The 20,260-nt window shown below is 49.2% G+C and overlaps 2 protein-coding genes across 6 annotated transcripts in view; both read left to right on the forward strand.

The window, feature by feature from the left end:
- Positions 1 to 20,260, forward strand: part of AGBL4 (AGBL carboxypeptidase 4) — a 1,265,610-nt gene that overhangs the window by 1,038,401 nt on the left and 206,949 nt on the right. The gene's annotated exons all lie outside the window — the stretch shown is intronic.
- Positions 1 to 20,260, forward strand: part of BEND5 (BEN domain containing 5) — a 47,969-nt gene that overhangs the window by 26,206 nt on the left and 1,503 nt on the right. For all 4 annotated transcript variants that reach the window (XM_027108599.1, XM_027108598.1, XM_027108601.1 and 1 more), the window contains 2 exons: positions 6,121 to 6,269; positions 12,212 to 12,425. In XM_027108599.1, the coding sequence (XP_026964400.1) occupies positions 6,121 to 6,269; positions 12,212 to 12,425 (363 nt within the window). The remainder of the gene's footprint in view (positions 1 to 6,120; positions 6,270 to 12,211; positions 12,426 to 20,260) is intronic.

Here is a 20,260-nt window from a genome sequence, read left to right on the forward strand (position 1 = left end):
CTCAGAGTTTCCGTCCTAACCAGGAAGATGGTAAACAAATAGTAACTTGACACTGGGGTGTCAAGATTAAAAGCTTTAAACGATAGGTATTTCAATGTAAGGTACTAACAAAGAAGATGTTCAGCGAGTGTTGGTCACCTTTCCTTTTCAGGGAGAAGCAAATATATCCTTTGAAATGGGCATCTACAGTTCCTCACAGTGGGGAAAATACCTTGACCCCCACGACTAGGGATTTGGGCCAGCTCCTGCCACCCCAGTTTTCTTGGGCTTCTACCCCATGGAGAGGGGGCTCTCTAGGTCCATTCCACCTCCGCTCTGCGGTTCTGACTCCCCGAGGGACCCGCCCCACTGTGAGGGCATCCACATGAGCTGCAGGGGTTTTGTCCGACCCAGTTCCTCAGGCTAGAACAGCCTCTCCTGCCTTTGCCCAGCAAAGCCCACCCCAGCCTTCATGCACAAAGGGCCCTCAGAAGATGGGGAGGGATGGGGGAAGGACCTGAGGAGCTGTTGCTGATGGGGATGCCATCCCCCTGCCTGACCAGCCTTCCACCTTCCCTAGACCTTATCACCCATCAGGCTCCAGTCGGAGCTCACCTCTTCCCTAAAGCCTTCCACGATCCCAGAGCCAGTGGGGACCTCTCCCTCCCCAAACCTGTGCAAGTCATCATGCTGCCCACTTCCTGGTCGGTCAGTGAGCCTCCATTATGTGCCGCTTGCCTTCCCATATGAAGATAACTACCCCACCCCAGCCCTCCCAACCCGTTCCAGGCCCCAGCACAGAAGCTGGTGACCGTCCTGCTGAAGGCTTCCTAGTCTCCTCCAGGTGTAGCACCCTGTCCTTTGCTTCTGTTCCCAAGTCTTTATCCTTACCCTTGTCAGGATGGTAATGATCTGTTGCCTATCTCTTTCCACTACCGGACTGCACATCACTCAAAGCCGCCTAACCCAGGCCTGGCACTTAGTAGGTGCCTAGTAGATTCTCACTGAAGGAATGAGACCCATTTGTCCCAGCCCTCACTGGAAGCACAACGGGGCTAAGAAACAGATGCGTAGCTACGGCCGCAGATGAGAGTGGCCGATGCCTTTTGAGAGGGGATGCGGGGGCCCACAGAGGGGGATCCACCTGCCGCTGTCTCTTTCCAAGGCCTTTGTGTACTACCTCCTTCTTTGCTACTAGCTGTTCCCATGCTCAGGTCCTTTTCAACAAGTGTAATCATCTTTTTTTTGCCAAACCCAGTGTGCCTCTGTGCTACGGTAGGGGTATGCTTTAAGTATTTTGACTTGATTCATTTTGCATTTAGGAAGAAACTAGAACTATACCTATAGCAGAGAAACTTCCTATTTACTTGCAGAAATGAATGGAAGGCTTTAATACTTTTTCAGAAAAAATCTAATATTATTAGCCTCTTTTGTTTCAGCCGAAATCAGAAATGGTACTTAGTGTCCAAACATATATTTTGAAGATATAGGCGATTTTTAAGCCTCCTGGAAGTAACATAAGCATTAACTTTTTAGACAGGTTTTCAGGAAGAATAGCGTTAGTCCAGTTGAAGGTAGACAAGAACAGAGAATGGTGTAATTTTATTTATTTGTTGTGCCAGTAAACGTTTACCAAGCCCCTTACTGTGTGCCACGACTCCCATTTCACGGGAGAGGCCTCTGGGGCTTAAAGAAGTAGAGGAAATCATAGAACCAGGATTCACACCAGGTTTTCTAGCACTAAACCCAGTATTTGTTCATCAACTCACAGCTGTTTGTATGCTGTGTAATAAGAGTTTTACGTGTTACATTCTCAACTTGTCCAGAATTGGGACGTGCTGTATTTGTCTCTGGGTCCCCAGTGCCTCTTCCAGGGCTCCATCTTGGTCTGCAGTCAGGGATTGTGTGATGAATGGGCTCATGAATGACTGAATGAAAAGACAAGCACTATCTTTTATACTCCTTCAAAAGCTTTCTTTACCCAGCTGAGAGGTTTCTCTCCATGGAAGGTATATTTTCTCCAAAATAAACCTGAAGTGGATCAAAAGGCTTTTTTTTTTTTTTTTTTTTTGATTCCTACTCTTCCCACAAGTGAAAAAAGTTCCTTTGTTACTTAAAATATCTGCACCAGATCGTGCAATGCCTTCTCTTAGCGCAAGTGCTTATTATTGTGGCTAATTTGGTCACGTATGTTTCAAGGAGAACAATGCCTCAGAAATTTTTAAAAGCAAAACAGCAATCTGAAGCGTTTGTTGTAATGAGATGTAAATTGCCAACATCATAGTGGAGCCTACTAAAATTTGCAATGAAGTGTTTTTTCTCCTTTTTAAATTAAAAGCACTAGAGGCCCTCCCTCCTCTCCCCAAAGAAACCACATGCTTTTTGTTCCTTTTCTCTCTGATTCTGTAATACTGTACACCCTGCTTTCCTGATTGATTCATTCCTTCATTCATCTGCCATTTTCTGAGCCTGTGTCGGAGCCTCTGTTCTATGCCTGCCTCAGTGCCAGTCTCTCCAGAGGCATTATCAGGTGGCTATTGGCAAGTCCCCATTTTACAGGTAGGAAAGCTGAGGCTCAGAGAGGTGAGGTGGCGTGTCTCAGGTCACGCAACTTGGATCCACCCCCAGGTCTCCTGACACACCCCTTCCAAGATGAGCCTTTGGTTGGTCTCTCCTCCTTGCTGAGGCACCAGGTACCTTCTGTATACAATGCCAGAGGAGGCAGTTGAGGAGAGCGGTGCAGAGGGGTGGGATAGGGAGGGGGGGAGGGAGACGCGAGAGGGAGGGGATATGGGGGTATATGTATACGTATAGCTGATTCACTTTGTTATACGGCAGAAACTAACACACCATTGTAAAGCAATTATACTCCAATAAAGTTGTTAAAAAAAAAAAAAATCCCTGGCAGCCACCAGGTATTTTAAACAGTGCTGATCGGGTATGTTAGGAAATAGTGTTCCTTGAGAGCCAGAAGATCCCAGTACGATAGCCTCAGTATTTGACAAAACTCCGTTGGTCCCTGAGGAGACCAGCACAGGGGAGCATAGCGTGGGTGTGCTGGGGAGTGCAGGCACCTACTCTGGGCTGGGCCTGTGCTAGGCACTTGGGGCAAAAGAAAACCAGCAGTGCCCTGGCTCCCAGGGACTAGCAGTGACTAACTGAGCACCCAATATGACCCTCGTGTGGGGGAGGGGCAGTGGGGGAGAGTCACTGTTTACTGAGCACCTGCTTCGTGCCAGAGTCTGGATTAATCATTTCCTATGTAACTCGTTTAATCTTCAGTCGGGCCAAGTCGCTGTTGTCATCCCTCCTTTCAGGTGAGGCAACAGAGTCAGAAGGGTTAAGTAATTACTGATGTGTAAAATTGCCTGTCGAGGATTGAATTGGAACCAGGCATTGGGTGGAGCCCTGGTCTCTGAGGTAAAAGGACGCAGTCTCTGCCCGCCCTCAGGCCTCACGGTGGTCTAGTGAGGGGCAGGCATAGAAACAAATGAGTGCATCTGATTATCATCGGGGGAGGGGAGCGTCCGAAGGACCTGGTTAGGCCACTTCAGAACGGAGTCTTGGAAGAGGGGACCAGCGGAGGGTGGAGCCCGAGAGGTGACCTTTTGCTCTCAGCCCTTGCTCTTTCTGATGTCCCTCACGTGTCCCCCTGTAGCCATCTGAACTGTCCATCCCCTTGGCTAGATGTTTCCAATTTCTATTTCACAGCCCTCGCTTCTACTTCACGGCTGCAAACAGGTTTCAGATATTTGGTAACAGCTTCCCTCCCACCCACCCTGACCACCGCCCCCAAGCACCTCCACTCAGCAGCAGGGCTTTATTTCAGGATCTCTGCTCCAGCCCACTGAAGCCTCTTTCTTGCCCACAACTTTCTCTCCCCTCTCATGTTATGAAGAATTTACTGAGAGCTTGCAACGTGCCAGGCCTAGCCCTAGGTGCCAGGATTGCAAAGAGAGTGAAACTTTGCCCTTGAAGAGCTTCACAGTTTGATGTGGACAGCAGATTGGACGATGATTGCAAGTACAACTTGCGGGAAGTATTTACAATTTAGAGACCCCCTACTTGGTAGTGATCAGAGCAAGGCCTCACGAAAGAGACACCTAAGCTCTGTTCTGGAGTCTGACCAGGGGCTTGGCAGGCAGATGAGGGGGCGTTCAAGGCCAAAACAATAGCACATCCAAAGGCTCAGAGGCTTGGGACAACACAGCATCTGGGGGGCGTGAGCAGTGTCAGGGGAGAGCAGGAATCGAGTGTCAGACGTAGAGAGGAGGCTGGTTATTCTGGGCCTTCAGGAGGCTATCTATGGTGTGCAACTTAATTTTGAGGAGAATGGGAGCCTAAGCCAGGAAGGACCTAGTCGTGAGTAGATCTCTGTAGCAGCTGTTGTGGAGATGGATGGGAGAGAACTAGGCAGAGTCAGAGCTGAGATGGATTCGATCTCTTCTCCAACACCTTCCTCTCATAGAAGGAAAAGGAGGCTCTAGAGGAGGGAGGCTATCTTGCCAAAGATTACCTGTGCTCCAGTGGCTGCATGGACCACCCCCTCTCAGCCCATTCCTTTTTCTGTGTTGCTGAATGTCAGAGCAGGAAGAGACCTCAGATGCCAACTTGGCCAGGCCCTTTTGGGGAAACTGAAGTAATTACTTCTTCCCTGATCTAATGCTCCACTTGAGTTTGCAACTGAGATCTCACACAGAGAGAAGATAAAGTTTGGCATCTGCTTCTGAAACTTTAGAATTATTCATTCGTTCTTGTCATTTTTTTATTCATTTAACAAACATTCAGAGAGCACCTCCTCATTCCAGGTGCTGGGGACAAAGAAGAATAAGCCTTAGGCCCAGCTCTTGAGTAGGTCACGCAGAATGGGGAGATGGTCTCCCAAGATGAGCCCTCCTTTTTTGTCAACGCTGTGCTACTCCCCAGCCATGCTGCGTTCAGCTTTGTGTGTTCAAACTTAAATATTGGAGACTGCAGAGATCTGTCTTGCAGATGGCAGCGGCCAGCAACTCAGGAATGATATTCTCGTTCTGGGAAGCCCTGTCATGAGGAGTTTTTGTAACAGAATCACCAATACCTTCCCGACCACCAGCCAAAGCAAGGGCGTGGCAATTGAACATAGAATTGCAGCCAGATTGTTGGTGAGGGCTTCAGTACACAAAGAGCTCTGTCCCAAGTGGCCCACAGGGTAGGGATAAGGGAAGGCTGGACCCTGAAACCCATTGGTTACTTAAGTTATATGCACAGCCCTGGGGACCGGCTTTGGCAGTAGCTGAACTTCTGCTCCCGTTAAACCCTGAAGTATTTGCATAGGGAGAATTTCCAGGATGCTAAACTCTCCATTGGCCTTCGGAGTTGCTCTCCTGCAAAAGTTAATCTAGTCATTTGGCCTTATTTACACATTTTCATCCTGTTTCTCTGCCCTTTGGTAATCAAGACACAATAGGCGATTTGAAAAATAGTCCATCATTTTTAAAAGCTAATGGAGAAGAAAATATCCCCCTTAGAAACCACCACCATTTATCTAGCTGCCTTTCACAGTTTAAACCGTGCATAATTTGTGTTCATTGCATTAAAATAAAAATCAGGGTAGCTGCTGGTTCAGGCAATCAGGGGCTTAATCTGTATTGTATTTTAATTTCTTGGTTGAAATGCTCCTGCCTAGATACTAGGTCTTGGTGGGAGGGGGAGGCCTTTGCATTTCTCCCCGCCCCCCACCGCTTTCCTATCTTCTGCTGTGGCCTACTTCGCATAGGCTGCAGAGATGGGGTGTTGGCAAATACACAATTTGCATACTGGAGTCTTTGCCACCCGATCTCCACCCCAGTCTTAACAGGACCTCTTTCCTCTGCAGGAAGTCGAGTCCCCTGTGTTTTCATTCAGACAGTGACACCCTAGAAGACTGCTTCTCATTCATGCTTAATTAGCTTCTCGTCCATTCTTGTCTTCCAGTTTTCCACCTTTTCCCGTGACATTCATACCTCATGTTATTTTCAAGCTTGGGTTTAAGTGTAGTCCAATGGACAAAAATAAGCCAACATATTTTTTGTGTGCCGCTGTGTGCTGATAGATGCCTAGTTAAAATATTTGCCTTTTCTTTTCCTTGGAGTTCTAGACAGATCTCTTTTCTTAACTGCCTAGGTCCCGCCATTGACTTGGAAAAAGTAAAGTCAGAATGTCTCGAGCCCGAGCCGGAGTTACGGAGCACTTTCAGTGAGGAAGCAAATACGTCGTCCTATTACCCCGCTCCTGCACCTGTCATGGACAAGTATATCCTAGACAATGGCAAGGTAGTGTTTCAAGCTCACTATCCATTCCCTGCAAGTGTTGGTTAGTCAGTGTGAAGATGGAGAGTATGGTGGGAGCTTCCCGAGACACAGCCTGGCCAGTTGGCCTCCTGGCCTAGCCCTGAGTGACTGCTTCCAGAATCCATGTGTTATAACTAGTGGATCTTTACTAGGACTTTTTCTTTCTCTCTTCCTTTTCCTTTTTTTCTTTTTTTTTGGTAAATATTGGGCCAAAGCAACTGTAAAACTAAACTGACATTTAAAAATAGCTTATTAGTGAGAATGTATTTTAAAATGATAATGCAATGAAACCAGATGCATAAAATTTATAAGGTGATCTAGAAATATCTGATTTACAGATATGGATACGACTCAATATTTATCCATTCACCCTTTACCAAGTACCTATGTGTTCTAAGCCCCGCCCTAAATGGCAGGGATACATGGGACTTCCCTGGCAGTTCAGTGGTTAAGACTTCACCTTCCAGTGGGTGCGGGTTCAATCCCTGGTTGGGGAGCTAAGATCCCACATGCTCGTGGCCAAAGAACCAAACATAAAACAGAAGCAGTATTGTAACAAGTTCAGTAAAGACTTTGAAAATTGTCCACATCAAAAAAAAAAAAACTTTAAAAAATAAATAAATAAATAAATAAAATGCCAGGGATACAGAGGTGAATGGGACATGCTCCTTACCCCTGAGCTGCTTTCAAGTTGTACATTCAGCGTGGTTAGCCCACAGTCCTAGGACCACATATAACTCCTCACATTTTTTTGTAAGACTCTTGAAAAAATGTTATGAAAGAAAACTTAAGCAATATTAGTAGTTATATTAGTACAGGGGTGAAAAGTAATGGAATAGCCTTTGGAAGTCTTAAAGTCACATGATGATATAGTAGCAGGGCAGGGAGAAGACTTCTAATATTCTTCCAACATCCAAATGAATTCGTCTTGGAGGAAATATATTGGATCCCTTTGTCTAGGCACTGGTCAGATGCAGTTTTACTGTAATATTCTCTGCTACCATGGCATACATTACAGACCTCACCTCTCCTTCTCCCCAGAGACTCATCTGTGTCAGTCTGTTTTTCTTGCCTTATGCTTCAAAAGGTCTCTGTTTACCCAGTATTGTTCCCCAGTGGGTTGATGAGAAAGAAAAGGTTGTTTTATTTGGGTTTGTCCAGATACATCCCTGCAGCTGGCCAGACTGAGCCAAAGCAAATAGCCAAAGCTAAGGAAATGAAACTTGTTAGTCCTTCAGGCTCTCTTGGAGATGCTGCCCTCATCTCCGTGGAGCACTTCCTCCCCGCAGAGGGCCAAACCATAGGCCCATTCTGCCTTGCCTTGCTGCAGCCAGCAAGCTTTAAGAGTCTGCCTTGTAGGGCTTTCCTGGCGGCGCAGTGGTTGAGAGTCCGCCTGCCAATGCAGGGGACACAGGTTCCTGCCCCGGTCCGGGAAGATCCCACATGCCGCGGAGCGGCTGGGCCCGTGAGCCATGGCTGCTGAGCCTGCGCGTCCGGAGCCTGTGCTCTTAAACGGGAGAGGCCACAACAGTGAGAGGCCCACGTACCGCAAAAAATATAAAAAAAAAAAAAAAAGAGTCTGCTTTGCAGGTTAGAGGCGGCATGACAGAGTGGAAGTAGGCAGCCTGGAGCCTGAGTTTAAGCTTAGCTCTATCTTTGTCCGACCTGTGTGACTCTGAGTGGGGTTTCCCTTCTCTGGGCCTCAGTGTCTCTGTCTGTGCCAGATGGGATCAGATGGGTGCTCTCCATAGTCATTAACAGTGACTCAAACTGTGTGTCTAAGTTGGGTGAACCTTTCCCAACTGAAGATAAAGAAAAGACTGTTCTGTCTTTGTTGACTTCTCTTTAGTCATGATCATGTTGTGGAATGACTATAGACTTTTTCTTAAAGCAGCTTCGAAGAGAAATCTTTTTCTCTCTTGTTTTGAAGACCGACGGACAGTTTCTGAGCATTATGGGGGTCTCTTTTGCAAAGGATCATTTTTCCTCCAGGAAAATGGGTCTCTCAAAGGTCATTTAATTTTTTCACTCTCGAGTTGCACAACAAATCTTTAAAGTGCCAACTTTCCTTTTTCATCGATTATTGCCAGCACTTTGCTATCAAACTAACCTGCCTTCTGTTTGCAGCTAATTTGCAATCAGAGAAATTCATTAAGGGAGAGGAAGGAAGCAGACTTACTGGAAATGGATGGCAGCTTCCTAGAACAGCAGTCCCCACAGCCCAGAAGCAGCCATCATTGTTCTTGGTTCTGCAGTCATTTCTGACCCTTCCTTCTTTCTGCCTTAATCTCTGTGCTGCCTAGAGCATGGGGATGGGATCCATTTCCTAGCAGGAAACTGGTTTTGTCCTAAATAACATTTCACAAAGACATTTTTTTGATCAAGTCCCATCCCACCAGTTGCCATACTTTTAATAACCTCCCTTGAAAGCATAAGGCTAACATTTTGGTCAAATGGGGCTTTATGTGAATAGGGCTTGCCATGAAAGCTACTTTCTGATTTTGCTAAAGTGCATTGCTTTTCTTTGTCTTAAGATATTTTATTTCAAAAACTCGTTGAATCATAAAGCTGCAAAGACCATGAAAGTTTAAATAGTCTAATTTATACATGGGATAGATGGGGAAATACATCCAGAGAAGGGGCTCGTCTATAGTTATACAACAGATCAGAGGCAGGCAGGCAGGAACTAGAAGCCAGATCACCTGGCTTCCAGGTCAGTGCTCTTTCCAGTCTGTTCTGCACCCCTGAAAATGGGGCATGACCCGGAGCTTTGTTGACCTCAGGAGCCCTTGTCCCAAATGCCCCAGCCTATACCTGTGATTGGTCTCACCCAGGGCCACTTCTTTCTGTGCTGTAAAATTGGCCTTGTATTCGAATGCATGTCAGAAAATATTTTCTTCTCCAAGGAACAGCAGCTCATCAGAACTGAAAGCCAGTGACACTAAGACATATTAAATATGCGCATCAGTTTCTTACTGCCTTGTGTTCAGACTAGCCCTGATCACTTTGTAGGAGGCAAAGGAGACAAAGCCTCGGCCTCTCCCCACAGAGATGTGGGGCTGAAGCAGGTAGTGAAGGGCTGAATCAGGTAGTGAAGCTTCTCAGTAGGCTAGAAATTCAGAAGGGACAGAGCTTAGCCCTGGAGAAGTGAAGGAGGTTTTCCTGCATTGGGGACCGGGGCTTGAAAGATTAGCAGGCTTAAGAAGGTGTAAGGGAAGGCACTCATCCCTGGGTGGGAGAGAGGCATGAGCAGAGATGTGGATGGGGCAAAGAAGGCAAAGGAAGTAACAGTTTCTGGTTGTGTGCTGTCCTTCTGACGTTTGACTCATGTTATCTCACTGAATCCTCAAAACAGCTCTATGAATTAGGTGGTGATCTGCCTCTGGTACAGCTGAGAAAAGTAAGGTTCAGAGAGGTAAAGTGACTAGCCCAAGACACCCAGGTGGTAGGTGGAAGGGCCAGGATTCACACAGGGCTGGAGACTCCAGAGCCCATCCTCTTTCTGTTACCTACCACACACTGGAAGTAGGAGGAAATGAGTGAGTTTGGGGACATCATTGAGTGATGGACATAGTACGATTAGCAGGTTGAATGGAAACAGGATTCTAGAGGACCTTTAATGCCGCCTGAGGAGGTTGGATTTGAGGTGACAGGAAACAGGGAGCCATTCAGGATTCCAGAGGGTTAACATAAAAACACAGAGTTGAAAGGCTGCGGAAGTCATCTAGTCAAAGAAGGAAAGCTGTGTTTTAGGGAATGAATCTGGCAGTGTTTACAGCGTGGGTTGGAGCGGGCAGGGACTGGAGGCAGGAAGGCCAGCCCGTGGCTTTTCTCCAGGTTCCCTGACTGCAGTGTGAACTGCAGTGGGTGCTGGCCAGGGCAGTGGCCGGGCAGGTACAGAGGAAGACTCAAGAGGAAAGCCATCTGAATACTGATCTGCTTTGCTTCCACCCCCATTAGCACCACCGTGACACTGGTGGCAGCAGGAAGGCCGGGAGAGCGTGGGCTGCAGGGTCATAGGATTTGATTCCAGAATGTACTGATAGTATGTCGTAGGAAAACTAATGAGTCCTTCTGAATCTCTGTTCCTGTTTGTAAAGTAGGAATAATTATTTCTACCTATTTCCATCTCTTAAGGTCATTATGAGGATTAACTAAACTGAGAGTACAATACCTAGTTCACTATAGGTACGCAAAAAATATTAGTGTCCCCTGTCTCTTGTAGAACATTGGCTAAGATTACTGCCATTTCTCTTTTAAGAACAGTAAATTAAACGGTTGTAGGAAAGCAAGGCTCAGGTTAGAAAAGAGCAGAGATCTTTGGAAAACTGAAGTTGTCCTCCATCTCCAAGGCTTTCTGATTCTGCATTTAACGTAACTCACACCCCTTGTTTTCCCCTGTCTCAGGAAGCTTGCGTGGGTAGCCCCAGAGAGTCCTCCAGGGAGGTGACTTGGGGTCCAGCAGGGAGCAGCAGGGAACTTGTCCCCAGTATGCCTGATCTGGCGCACAGACTGCCCACCTGCAGTTCAGACTGCAGAGAAAAGGCCAGACTTGACCTTGGGTCTATATTGCCCAGCCAGCCCCAGGCAGCACATCTCACTCCAGCGTTACTTATCTTCCTGAGTCGTATGAACAGATTTATAGCACCAGAGTTTGCAGCACAGGAAGGCCAGGTGGATCTGGTTATCTGATATCGTGCCTGCAGAGGTCTGAATGATCTTTTGAGCTAAAGGAAGTGAAGTTAGATACGGCAGGTAGATTGGTTACTTGCTGACATTGGTGGGTGGGCTGTGTTAGTGTCGCTGGCTGACCTGTCTGCCCGTCTGTGCGTGCCCACCTTGCTTCCAGGCCAGCCTTCGGTAGAAAGATCTCCAAACATGGGTCCTGCTGGTCTGCCATCAGTCTGGGTGTGCGTGCCGTCTCTCAGACTAGACTCTCCTGAGATGCCTCCCGACCGTGCGAGGTCGATGACCTACAGTCTTTCTGAAGACAGGGACCTTGGCAGGGACTTTCCATTCCCCTCAGAAAGTTTACCTCATCAGTGGCTTCCTCTCCTCCATCCCCACAGAGGCCATTTCCACCCTCCATAGACTCAGCAGAAACACAACATAAATAGCAATGTCAAAGTCAAAATTGCATTTTTTTAATGATTAATGTTAGCAAATGGTCTTCAAGTTGTTAAAAGAGCCAGAAAGGGGGAAAAAAAAATCTCAAACCTCATCGCCAGATCATTCTGGGACTTTTGCATTTAATGACTCTGCACTGAAACTTTCTGAGTGCTTCCCTTACAAAGAGCATAAGATTGTGTTTTGTTCTGTGTGCCGTCAGATCAGACCAGAGACACAGTGGTTGTGCTTAATTTGTTAAAATCATAGGTGCTCTCAGCCAGAAGGAATTTAGCTGAAATCCAACTCTCCCAGTTCAGTTCATGGGAAACTGAAGCCAGAGACAGAAAGGACTTGCACAGACACACTCCGTTAGTGGCAGAGCCTGGACGGTTTCCCTCCTCACTCCACCTGCTGTGGTTGTCACACCTAGGAATTACCTAGGAAGCTTTAAACCATCCTGACAACGAGGCCCCACCCAGATGAAATAAATCCACTCTGCAAGTTCAGAGTTGAGTGACTTTCAGCTGTACCTTTCTCAACCTGGTTTTTCCACCTGAAATGAAAATAGTGTCCCAACGCCTTCCTTCCAGGGTTGCTGTGAAGATTTTGAGATAGTGGATATAAAGCCGTAGAGTAAGGCCTGGCACGTTACAGGTATTCAGTAAATGATTATTTCCCTTAAAGAAAGTTAATTAGTGTTCATGGAACAAATCCCTTGCAGTTGTGCAGCAGTGTCTTTTAAAGGACAAGAAAAATTTCCAGCTCCCATCCTGTCTGACTAAACAGGTGCTTGCTTGTGTTCTTATCCCTTTCAGGTCCATCTGGGAAGCGGGATTTGGGTTGATGAGGAGAAATGGCACCAGCTACAAGTAACCCAAGGAGATTCCAAGTACACAAAGAACTTGGCAGTCATGATTTGGGGAACAGATGTTCTGAAGAACAGAAGCGTCACAGGAGTTGCCACAAAAAAAAAGAAAGATGCAGTCCCTAAGCCACCCCTCTCGCCTCACAAACTAAGCATCGTCAGAGGTGGGTCCCGCACTGGAAACGCAGTGGCCGAGGCACCGCCCTTTACTCTGTCAGGAATGTGTCGGGCACATTTCAGTTCAACAGACACCTACTGAAGCTTCTCCATGCCAGGCCCCGGGCTGGGCATGGGGACGCAGGAGCAGATGTGGACCCGGTCCCAGAAGAGCTCACATTTAACAGGGCAAATGAGCTGTGGACACAAGTACAGTTCAAGGAGCTAGCATGCGAGAGGGACAGAGGGGGGTTCTCAGGAGGGGAGGAAACCCCTAGCCAGAAAATCAGGGAAGGGTTCCTGGGAAGGGGGTCACTGGATTGGGCCTTGAAGGATCCATCAGACATGGAGACGCAGATGTGTAAAGAGAGGTACTCGGGAGGCAGAAGCATCTGGAACAAAGGTGCTGGGTTGGGAAAGGAGTGCTGCTGTGTAGACAGCCTGAAGGTGGAGGCTAGGGGAGCAGTTCTGGGGGGTCCTAGCATCGTGCCTGGAGCACTTAGTGAGGTGAAGACCAGCTGAGGGTCACTGGATTCAGCGTCTTTTCTGGAGTTTGGGAGGGGTTGGAGGGAAGGCAGAGAGACAGGGAGTCGTTTGTAGAGATAGGGCACTGGCCTGGACTCTGATTTTCCTTCCCCCCTGCCTTCCTTTCTTCCTTCCTCCCCTCTCTTCCCTCTTCCTTCTTTCTTTCCTCTGTCTCTCCCACCCACTCTCCATCCATTCACGAAGCCCTTATTCTTTGCCAGGCTCTCTACCGGGTATGGAGGACACAGGGGGATAAGACACAGTCTCCATCTGCAAGGTGCTTACAGTCACACGGGGAAGATGAACACGAGAACAGCTAGTTACGGTACAGATAATACAAATTATGGAGACAGGCAGGAAAGTACATGGGAGCAGAGAGAATATAGTAATTGCTAATTATTCTGAGCGATCACTACGTTTCAGGTTCTGTTTTTTCTATGATTCTGTGTTAAAAATTCTTTTACATATATTAACTCATTTAATCTTCATAACACATAACACTCCTTCTGTTGGCTGCCAGTATTATCCCTGTTTTAGTTGCAGAAACTGGACACAGAGATGTGAAGTAACTTGCCCAGATCGCACAGCTTTAGGGGTAGAGCCAGGAGCCCGAGCCAGGAGGGCTGCCTTCAGAAGCTGTGCTCCTAACCACTAGTCTCTTAAGTGTCCAACTGCCATGTTTTGATGAAGAAAGTAAGACTCAGTCCGCATGTACCTTTTGAACAGGCCATGTGCCAAGTTCTGGGGCAGACAGCAAGGATGTCCATGAACAAATCAGATCATTTCAGGTACTGATGAAAGGCCGTGAAGCCTCATCGAGCGATACAGTAGCTGTGTTGGCTGGGGTGGGTGGAGAAGACCTGCCTGAGGCCGTGCATTCAAGCTGGGAGCTGGATGTAGGGGTCAGCCCTGTGCAGGTCTGAGGGGTGGTGAAGCAGGCGGGATAAAGAGCGGGTTCAAAGGCCTGCATGCTCAAGGGGTGAAGCAGCCCCGGGGCGCTGCAGAGTCATGAGTCAGGGGATACTGAGATCAGGCCGATGGGCGAGAGACGGTCTTTTAGGGCCGTGAAGGCCACGGTAATTGGCTTGGATTTACCCCACCTGCAGGAGAAAGGCAATGGAGGTCTTCAATGGGAGTGACCGAATGGCAGGTCAGTTAGGAGGCTGATGCAGTGGTCTCGGGGAGGCATGACGGTGCCATGGACTACGGTTACAGCAGTGGAAACAGAGAAAAATGGCCAGATTTAGGGTGTATTTTGGAGGTCGAGGTGTAAGGACACAGAGGGATTAGGTGACCAGCCAGAAGTCCAGCTACAGGGTTTCAGAGCCTGGATTTAAGCCCACCCCCACTGACTCTGGTCTGGGGCTTGTTCCGTAGCACAGCTGCCCCCGTTGCTGGCCAATTCATGATGACCTGATTTAGGCAGACGCTTATTTTTAGACGAGCGGAGGTAACCTTTAGTCTGCCCACTGTCTGAAAAGGTGGAGCCTAGTTTGGGAGGTCGCCCTAAGAAAGCGTCCTTCCTGGGGACACAGCCCTGCCTACCTGAGAGGTGGCTGACCTCTGATTCTGTTACACTTGTTGGGCTGTGACTCAGCAGGTCCCAGGTGCCTTCCAGTGACCGGCTGCCCTCCCGTTGTCACGCCATGGCATAAAATCGTCTGCTGTGCGTCTGCCTCAGGCACGGGTCTGACTGTGTCGGACTCACCTCCACGTCTTCCTTGCCTCTCGCACAGGTCCTGGCACACAGTGGGAGCTCAGTCGCCGAGGGCTGAACAAGTGCCACACTGAGACCTGCAAGCTGACCCCCTGACTGACTCTTCACACTGTTTCTTGCGAACTACTTTCCTTCCATGTCGCAGTGTCTTCAGCTGAACACTCACCTCTTACGACAGTTAAGAGGGCTGCTTGGATTGTAGCTTGCAATAGTTATGTTTGAGGTGTGAGAAGAAGTTTCCGTTCTTTGTTGACAAGTGAGCTGCCCCCATGGAGCCGACATGACCTCGTGATGGTCACATCATTGAAGCTCACGATTGTTCAGTGCTTTGCAGCTTCCAGGCCCCCTCCTGTCTGCTCCCAGTGCAGGGTGATGGGGAGTAGAAATTGGAACCAGGTATCGAAAGCCTGGGGTTGAGCCCCAACTCTGCTTTGCTTTAACTTTGAGCTCACCCTGGTTCTCTTATGTTTATTTTTGTTTCCCCAGGCCCAGCGCAGTGCCAGTACCAGGTAGATGCTTGGTGTGTCCATGTGTAAAGGCAGGATTCACAGTCCTTGTCCTGGCTGCCCTGTAGACATTTGTATGTTCTTTGGACCCCATTCAGATGATGTCATTTGCAGCTAATCTGGTCCCCAATACTAAGGAACATTCTAGAAGAAAATACCTCAGCTGTGTGGCTTGGGGCTATTACAGGCTCACTGTCTTCAGGCCCATAGGCCAGGCCCTCCAAGTTTCCCTCACTGATCCACTCCTCCATTTTCTAAGCCCTTTTTAAACCTTCTCTACTCTTCCAGAACATGGTAGTCCACAGCTCTCTCTTTTTCAAAAGATGACCATGTCTCTTCCTTCACAGAGAAAAGAAAAAGAAATCCCACAGCTTCGAACCACCCTATCTACAAACTTCACTGGATCCCCTAGTTCTTCTGCCTCATGTTTCCTTCTCTTATTTGGGACTGGCCGTTCTCTCCAACTGGATCACAGCCCACCTGCCTTCCTAAGTACCTTGTCTGTCCCGCTCAACTGGGTCCTTCCCGGCACCATTTAAATATACTTTGATCACTCATTTCTTACAGAAGCAAACAAAACACTCCCTAGACGTCACTTCCATCACCCAGCTGCCGCCATGTCTCTCCGTTCCTTTTCACATCCAGGTTTCCTGAAAGAGTTGTCTGCATTCGCTGCCCGTGTGCACTGGGAACGCCCCTGCCATCTGGCATCGGCTCCCAGCCCTCTGCTTAACTCTGTCCTTGCCAGGCTTCCCCGTGGCTCCGCCTCTACCTCTTCCCCGGCCGTTTGACCTGATCCCTCGTCCTTTACTGAGAAACCCTCCTGCATGCTGAGGTCTCCTCCTGCCTGTGGCTTCGCATCCCCCCTGTGGGCTCCCCTCCCGCTGCCCTCGCCTCTGTCTCCAGCCCGCTTCTCTCTCACTCTGCAACGCTGCCCTCCGCTGCTCTCACTCCCGCCGTCCCCATTGCCCTCGGCGTGCTCACGGCCCTGGGTTGAAATCCACACTCCTGGCATCTTGGCTGCTGCCTGGCGATCTGGCCTCTGGTGACTACTCCGGCCTCATCTCACACGACACTTCCCGTTTCCGCTGTGCTCTAACCACTGAGGCCTTCTCCCGGCCCCCTCCTGTCCCCACTGCCAGCAGTGCCCTTCCTCTGGTCTGCACATCCTGCCTCCTTGTCATTCAGAGAGGCCGTCCCCGACCGCCCGGGCTGATGAAGCGGCCCTTCCATTGCTCTCTGCCGCATCACCCTCCCTAAAGTCCCTGCGGAGCGCTGCTTCTTTGCTTGTTTATTGGCTTGATGGTTGTCTTTTTCCCCGCCTCCATCAGAACATCAGATTTATGAGCATCTTGCTCAGGGCCAGCATATAGTCAGTGTTCAATAAATATTTGTTGAATCAGTGACTGATTCCCAAATCTATATTTGACTTCAGTTCACACTTCCACGTTCCCGACCCATACATCCAGGTGCCCGCTGGTCACCTCCTCCTGGATGTCCACGTGACACTGGCACATCTGCACCGCTCACTGCTCTCTCCTCTTCCTTCTCCCCAAAGCCTTCTGCCCCTCTGTGTTCCCTGTCTTGATAAATGACACCACCTGCCAGGGACCCAGAGAGGCCTCATTCCTGACTCTTCCACGTGCCCGCTCTCCATCTGTTCTGCCCCAAATACCTTTTAAACCGTCCACTTCTCTCCATACCCATCGCGCCTCACGTAGTCCAGGCCACATCACCTCTCCCCTGCCTTACTCCAGCAACTGCCAGACTCCTCTCTCCATTGGTAACCAGAGTGATCTTTCAGAAACCCAGTATGATCCTGTTACCACCACCCCGTCACAGCCAGTCCCTGGTGCCCATTACTGAAGGGTAAGCTTCTTAACGTGTCATAAAAGCGCCTTCGTAATCTGGCCCCTGGCTCTAGCTTACTTTTCAGCAATATTCCCCTTGTTCACTAAGTTTTTACCATAATGAACTGCTGTATTCCAACAAGCCTTGTCCCCTCTCACATTAGGGAATTTGTAAATGCTATTCCTGGCACCTGGAACATAGATCAGACTGCCCACTCGACACGCGTGCTGCTCTCCCTGTCTAGCTGCTACTCAACACCCAGGTGTGCTTAGGAGAACCATCCTTCAGGAAGCCTTCCCTGACCTCTCACGGTGGGGGGATCCTTCTATTGTATGTCCCAGAGCACCCCGTGCCTACCTCTGTTCTCTTCTTTCTGTATCTTTGCCTCACAGGTGCCGGGTCAAGCAACCCTTTAGAGCCCATAACTACTTGTCATGCCGGTGAGTGAGAAGGAAATCGACTTGCCCAAGGTCATACAGCGGGTTAGATCAGAGCTGGGCTGAACTGGGCTTTCAGGCTTCCCATCGTCTCCAGGGCTTTCTTGTCTTACCAAAATACAGTGTTGATTTGTTTTTTCTTTACTAGGCATGCAGGTTTGAAGCCTGTCTCCCATCGCACCATACACTCCCCATTTTTAGGCTAATTATTTGAGCTCGTCCAGACTGCATTTGACTGGTTCTTCCCATGCAAGCTGTCTGCTGGATTGAGATTGTATTTATTTTGTATGATTTTACCACATTTACTCGCATTTGCCATATCAAAATGACAAAAGCCTTGGTGCTCACAGGGTTGGTGAGGATTTTCTCCTCTCTGTGGTTTTAAAGTCACTCCTTACCGTGTAGCAGAGGGATGTGGTGAACGCTGACACTGCTTTAGAAAGACGAAAGCAGGAGGGCTGGAGGAGAGTCTCGCTTTAATGACAAGCTCCAGAATGGCAGTTAAACCTTATTAAGGTCAAATGACCTTTTTTTTTTTTTTTTTTTTTCATTTGCTGTACGCGGGCCTCTCACCGCTGCGGCCTCCTCCGCCGCGGAGCACAGGCTCCGGACGCGCAGGCCCAGCGGCAATGGCTGACGGGCCCAGCTGTTCCGCGGCATGTGGGATCTTCCCGGACCGGGGCACGAACCCATGTGCCCTGCATTGGCAGGCGGACTCCCAACCACTGCGCCACCAGGGAAGCCTTTTTTTTTTTTTGTGGTACGCGGGCCTCTCACTGTTGTGGCCTCACCCGATGCGGAGCACAGACTCCGGATGCGCAGGCCCAGCGGCCATGGCTCACGGGCCCAGCCGCTCCGCGGCATGTGGGATCTTCCCAGACCGGGGCACAAACCCGTGTCCCCTGCATCGGCAGGCGGACTCCCAACCACTGCGCAACCCGGGAAGCCCCTCAAGTGACTTTTTGCAGAGTGTCTGACTTTTCAAATGAGCCACGGCGTTGAGTTCTGGTTAATTTTTATAACTTTTTTAATAGGACCCATTAGCGCTGTTATAAACCTTGTTAATTAAGCAATAATCTCAAATGCTCCCTTGCAGAGGGAGGCATTCCTGGCAGCTGCAGGTGATTAATATCTGGAGTCTAACGAAAGCCTTTTAATCAACCTCAGGGGCCGCTCAGTGCTCTTACCCTCAGGAAACGAGAATGATTGGGATTCTGTGGGCGCCTCTGAAAACCTTCCTCCATCTGTACCTTTCTCTTCCTGCCTTCTCTCCAGCTCATGCCGGGGCCTCTCAGGGCCATCACACCCACTGCCCTGCCCCCTTCTCTCTCCTTTGCCTCTTTACCCACCCTGTTACCTTTCAGATAACTAGAGACCTAGAGCTGGAAGAATCTTCTTAGATGATTGGATTTGACATCCTGCTTTCAGACAGTAAGACTGAGACCCAGAGAGGTTCCCACTCGAGGTGGCACAGCAACTAGGGTTAGAGCCAGATTCGAACCCCTCAACTTGGAAACAGTCCTCTGCACAGGGTGTCTTCCTCATTTGGTTGAGCTTCCAGCAATGTCACTGCAAGTGTCGGCGTCCCCCTGGCCCTGGGCTGGGGAGGGAACCCCGTGTTCGGGTCTGTAGGTGAGACAGCGTGGTCACAGTTCTATGAGACTGTGATCAGGGCTTTGATAGAGGGAAAACCCAGGCAAGTATGGAAGCACTGAGGGTATAGGCAGAATGGGGTCTCCCGACTCAACCTGGTAGGTTCCAAGCAGGTTGAATCTGGAAGAATGGGTGGGGTTTAGGCAGGTGAAGGATGAGACATGAGACCAGGGTAATCGGTAATCTGGGAGGAGATGAGCAAAGACTGATTTGTGGCATAGCCTGGAGTGGGTCGGGAGATGCAGGTGGAGTCAGCAGAGGTAGGACCTTCTGATCTCATTCCCTGTGGAAAAGCCAACACAAGACAAAGTGCAGATTAGTCAGGTTGGAAGCAGCCAGGAAGTAGTGAAGGTCAGCTAAAAGCTTTCAAAGGCTTCTCTGTGCAAACCCTGATCCGCAGGGAGGAGATGGTGCCCCAAAGAAAGAAGGCATATAGCACATGCACCTGCAGCCTGGACGGCAGCAGTGGGCAGGCTGGCCACGTGCCCAGGAAGGGCTCAGAGTGGAGGCCGCAGGGGATCGTGCCTGTACTTACCTCCTCTCTCCAGGCCTCAGCCATGTCCCGTGTGAGTGGAGGGGTCGTAGCACAAGGCAGTCTCCGTGATCCCTCCCCAGTGCTGATGTTCTGCGTCACTAACAGCATTGCCTGCTGTGCACTGGCCTGGTACACGAGACTTTGTTTATCCTGCGTGGCAGTTCCTCGAGACCGGGTTGTCCCTCCTGTTTTATAGGTGGAAAGGCTCACGTTCAACAAAGTTAAAAATCTTGCCCACGATTACATACCCCAGTGGTACATTCCCCACCTACACCCCTAGTCCCCTATGTGCAGAATTATGATGTCCCCTCAGGTTTCCCAAGAAAAGCATCATTCATTTATTCATTCATTCAACATACACTTACTGAATCTTGCCCCTGTGCCAGGCGCTGTGCTAGGCCCTGGGAACGGACAGTGGCATATACATAAAATAACTGTAATAGCCTCAGACAGGGGTAGTGCTCCTTATAGCTTGAAGAAGGCTTGCAAAACGTTTGTTTCACATCCCTCATGGCAGCCGTACAAAGGATCACGTGTGGTTTGTTATCCTTGTTTTATGAGGTGAGGAATCTAGGGCAGTGATTCGCCTCAGGTCCCCATGCTAGGAAGTAGGCCGAAG

The sequence above is a fragment of the Aethalodelphis obliquidens genome, unplaced genomic scaffold, assembly GCF_003676395.1.
Source record: "Aethalodelphis obliquidens isolate GAN/ISIS:26980383/991018 unplaced genomic scaffold, ASM367639v1 scaffold9, whole genome shotgun sequence".
Lineage (NCBI taxonomy): Eukaryota > Metazoa > Chordata > Mammalia > Artiodactyla > Delphinidae > Aethalodelphis > Aethalodelphis obliquidens.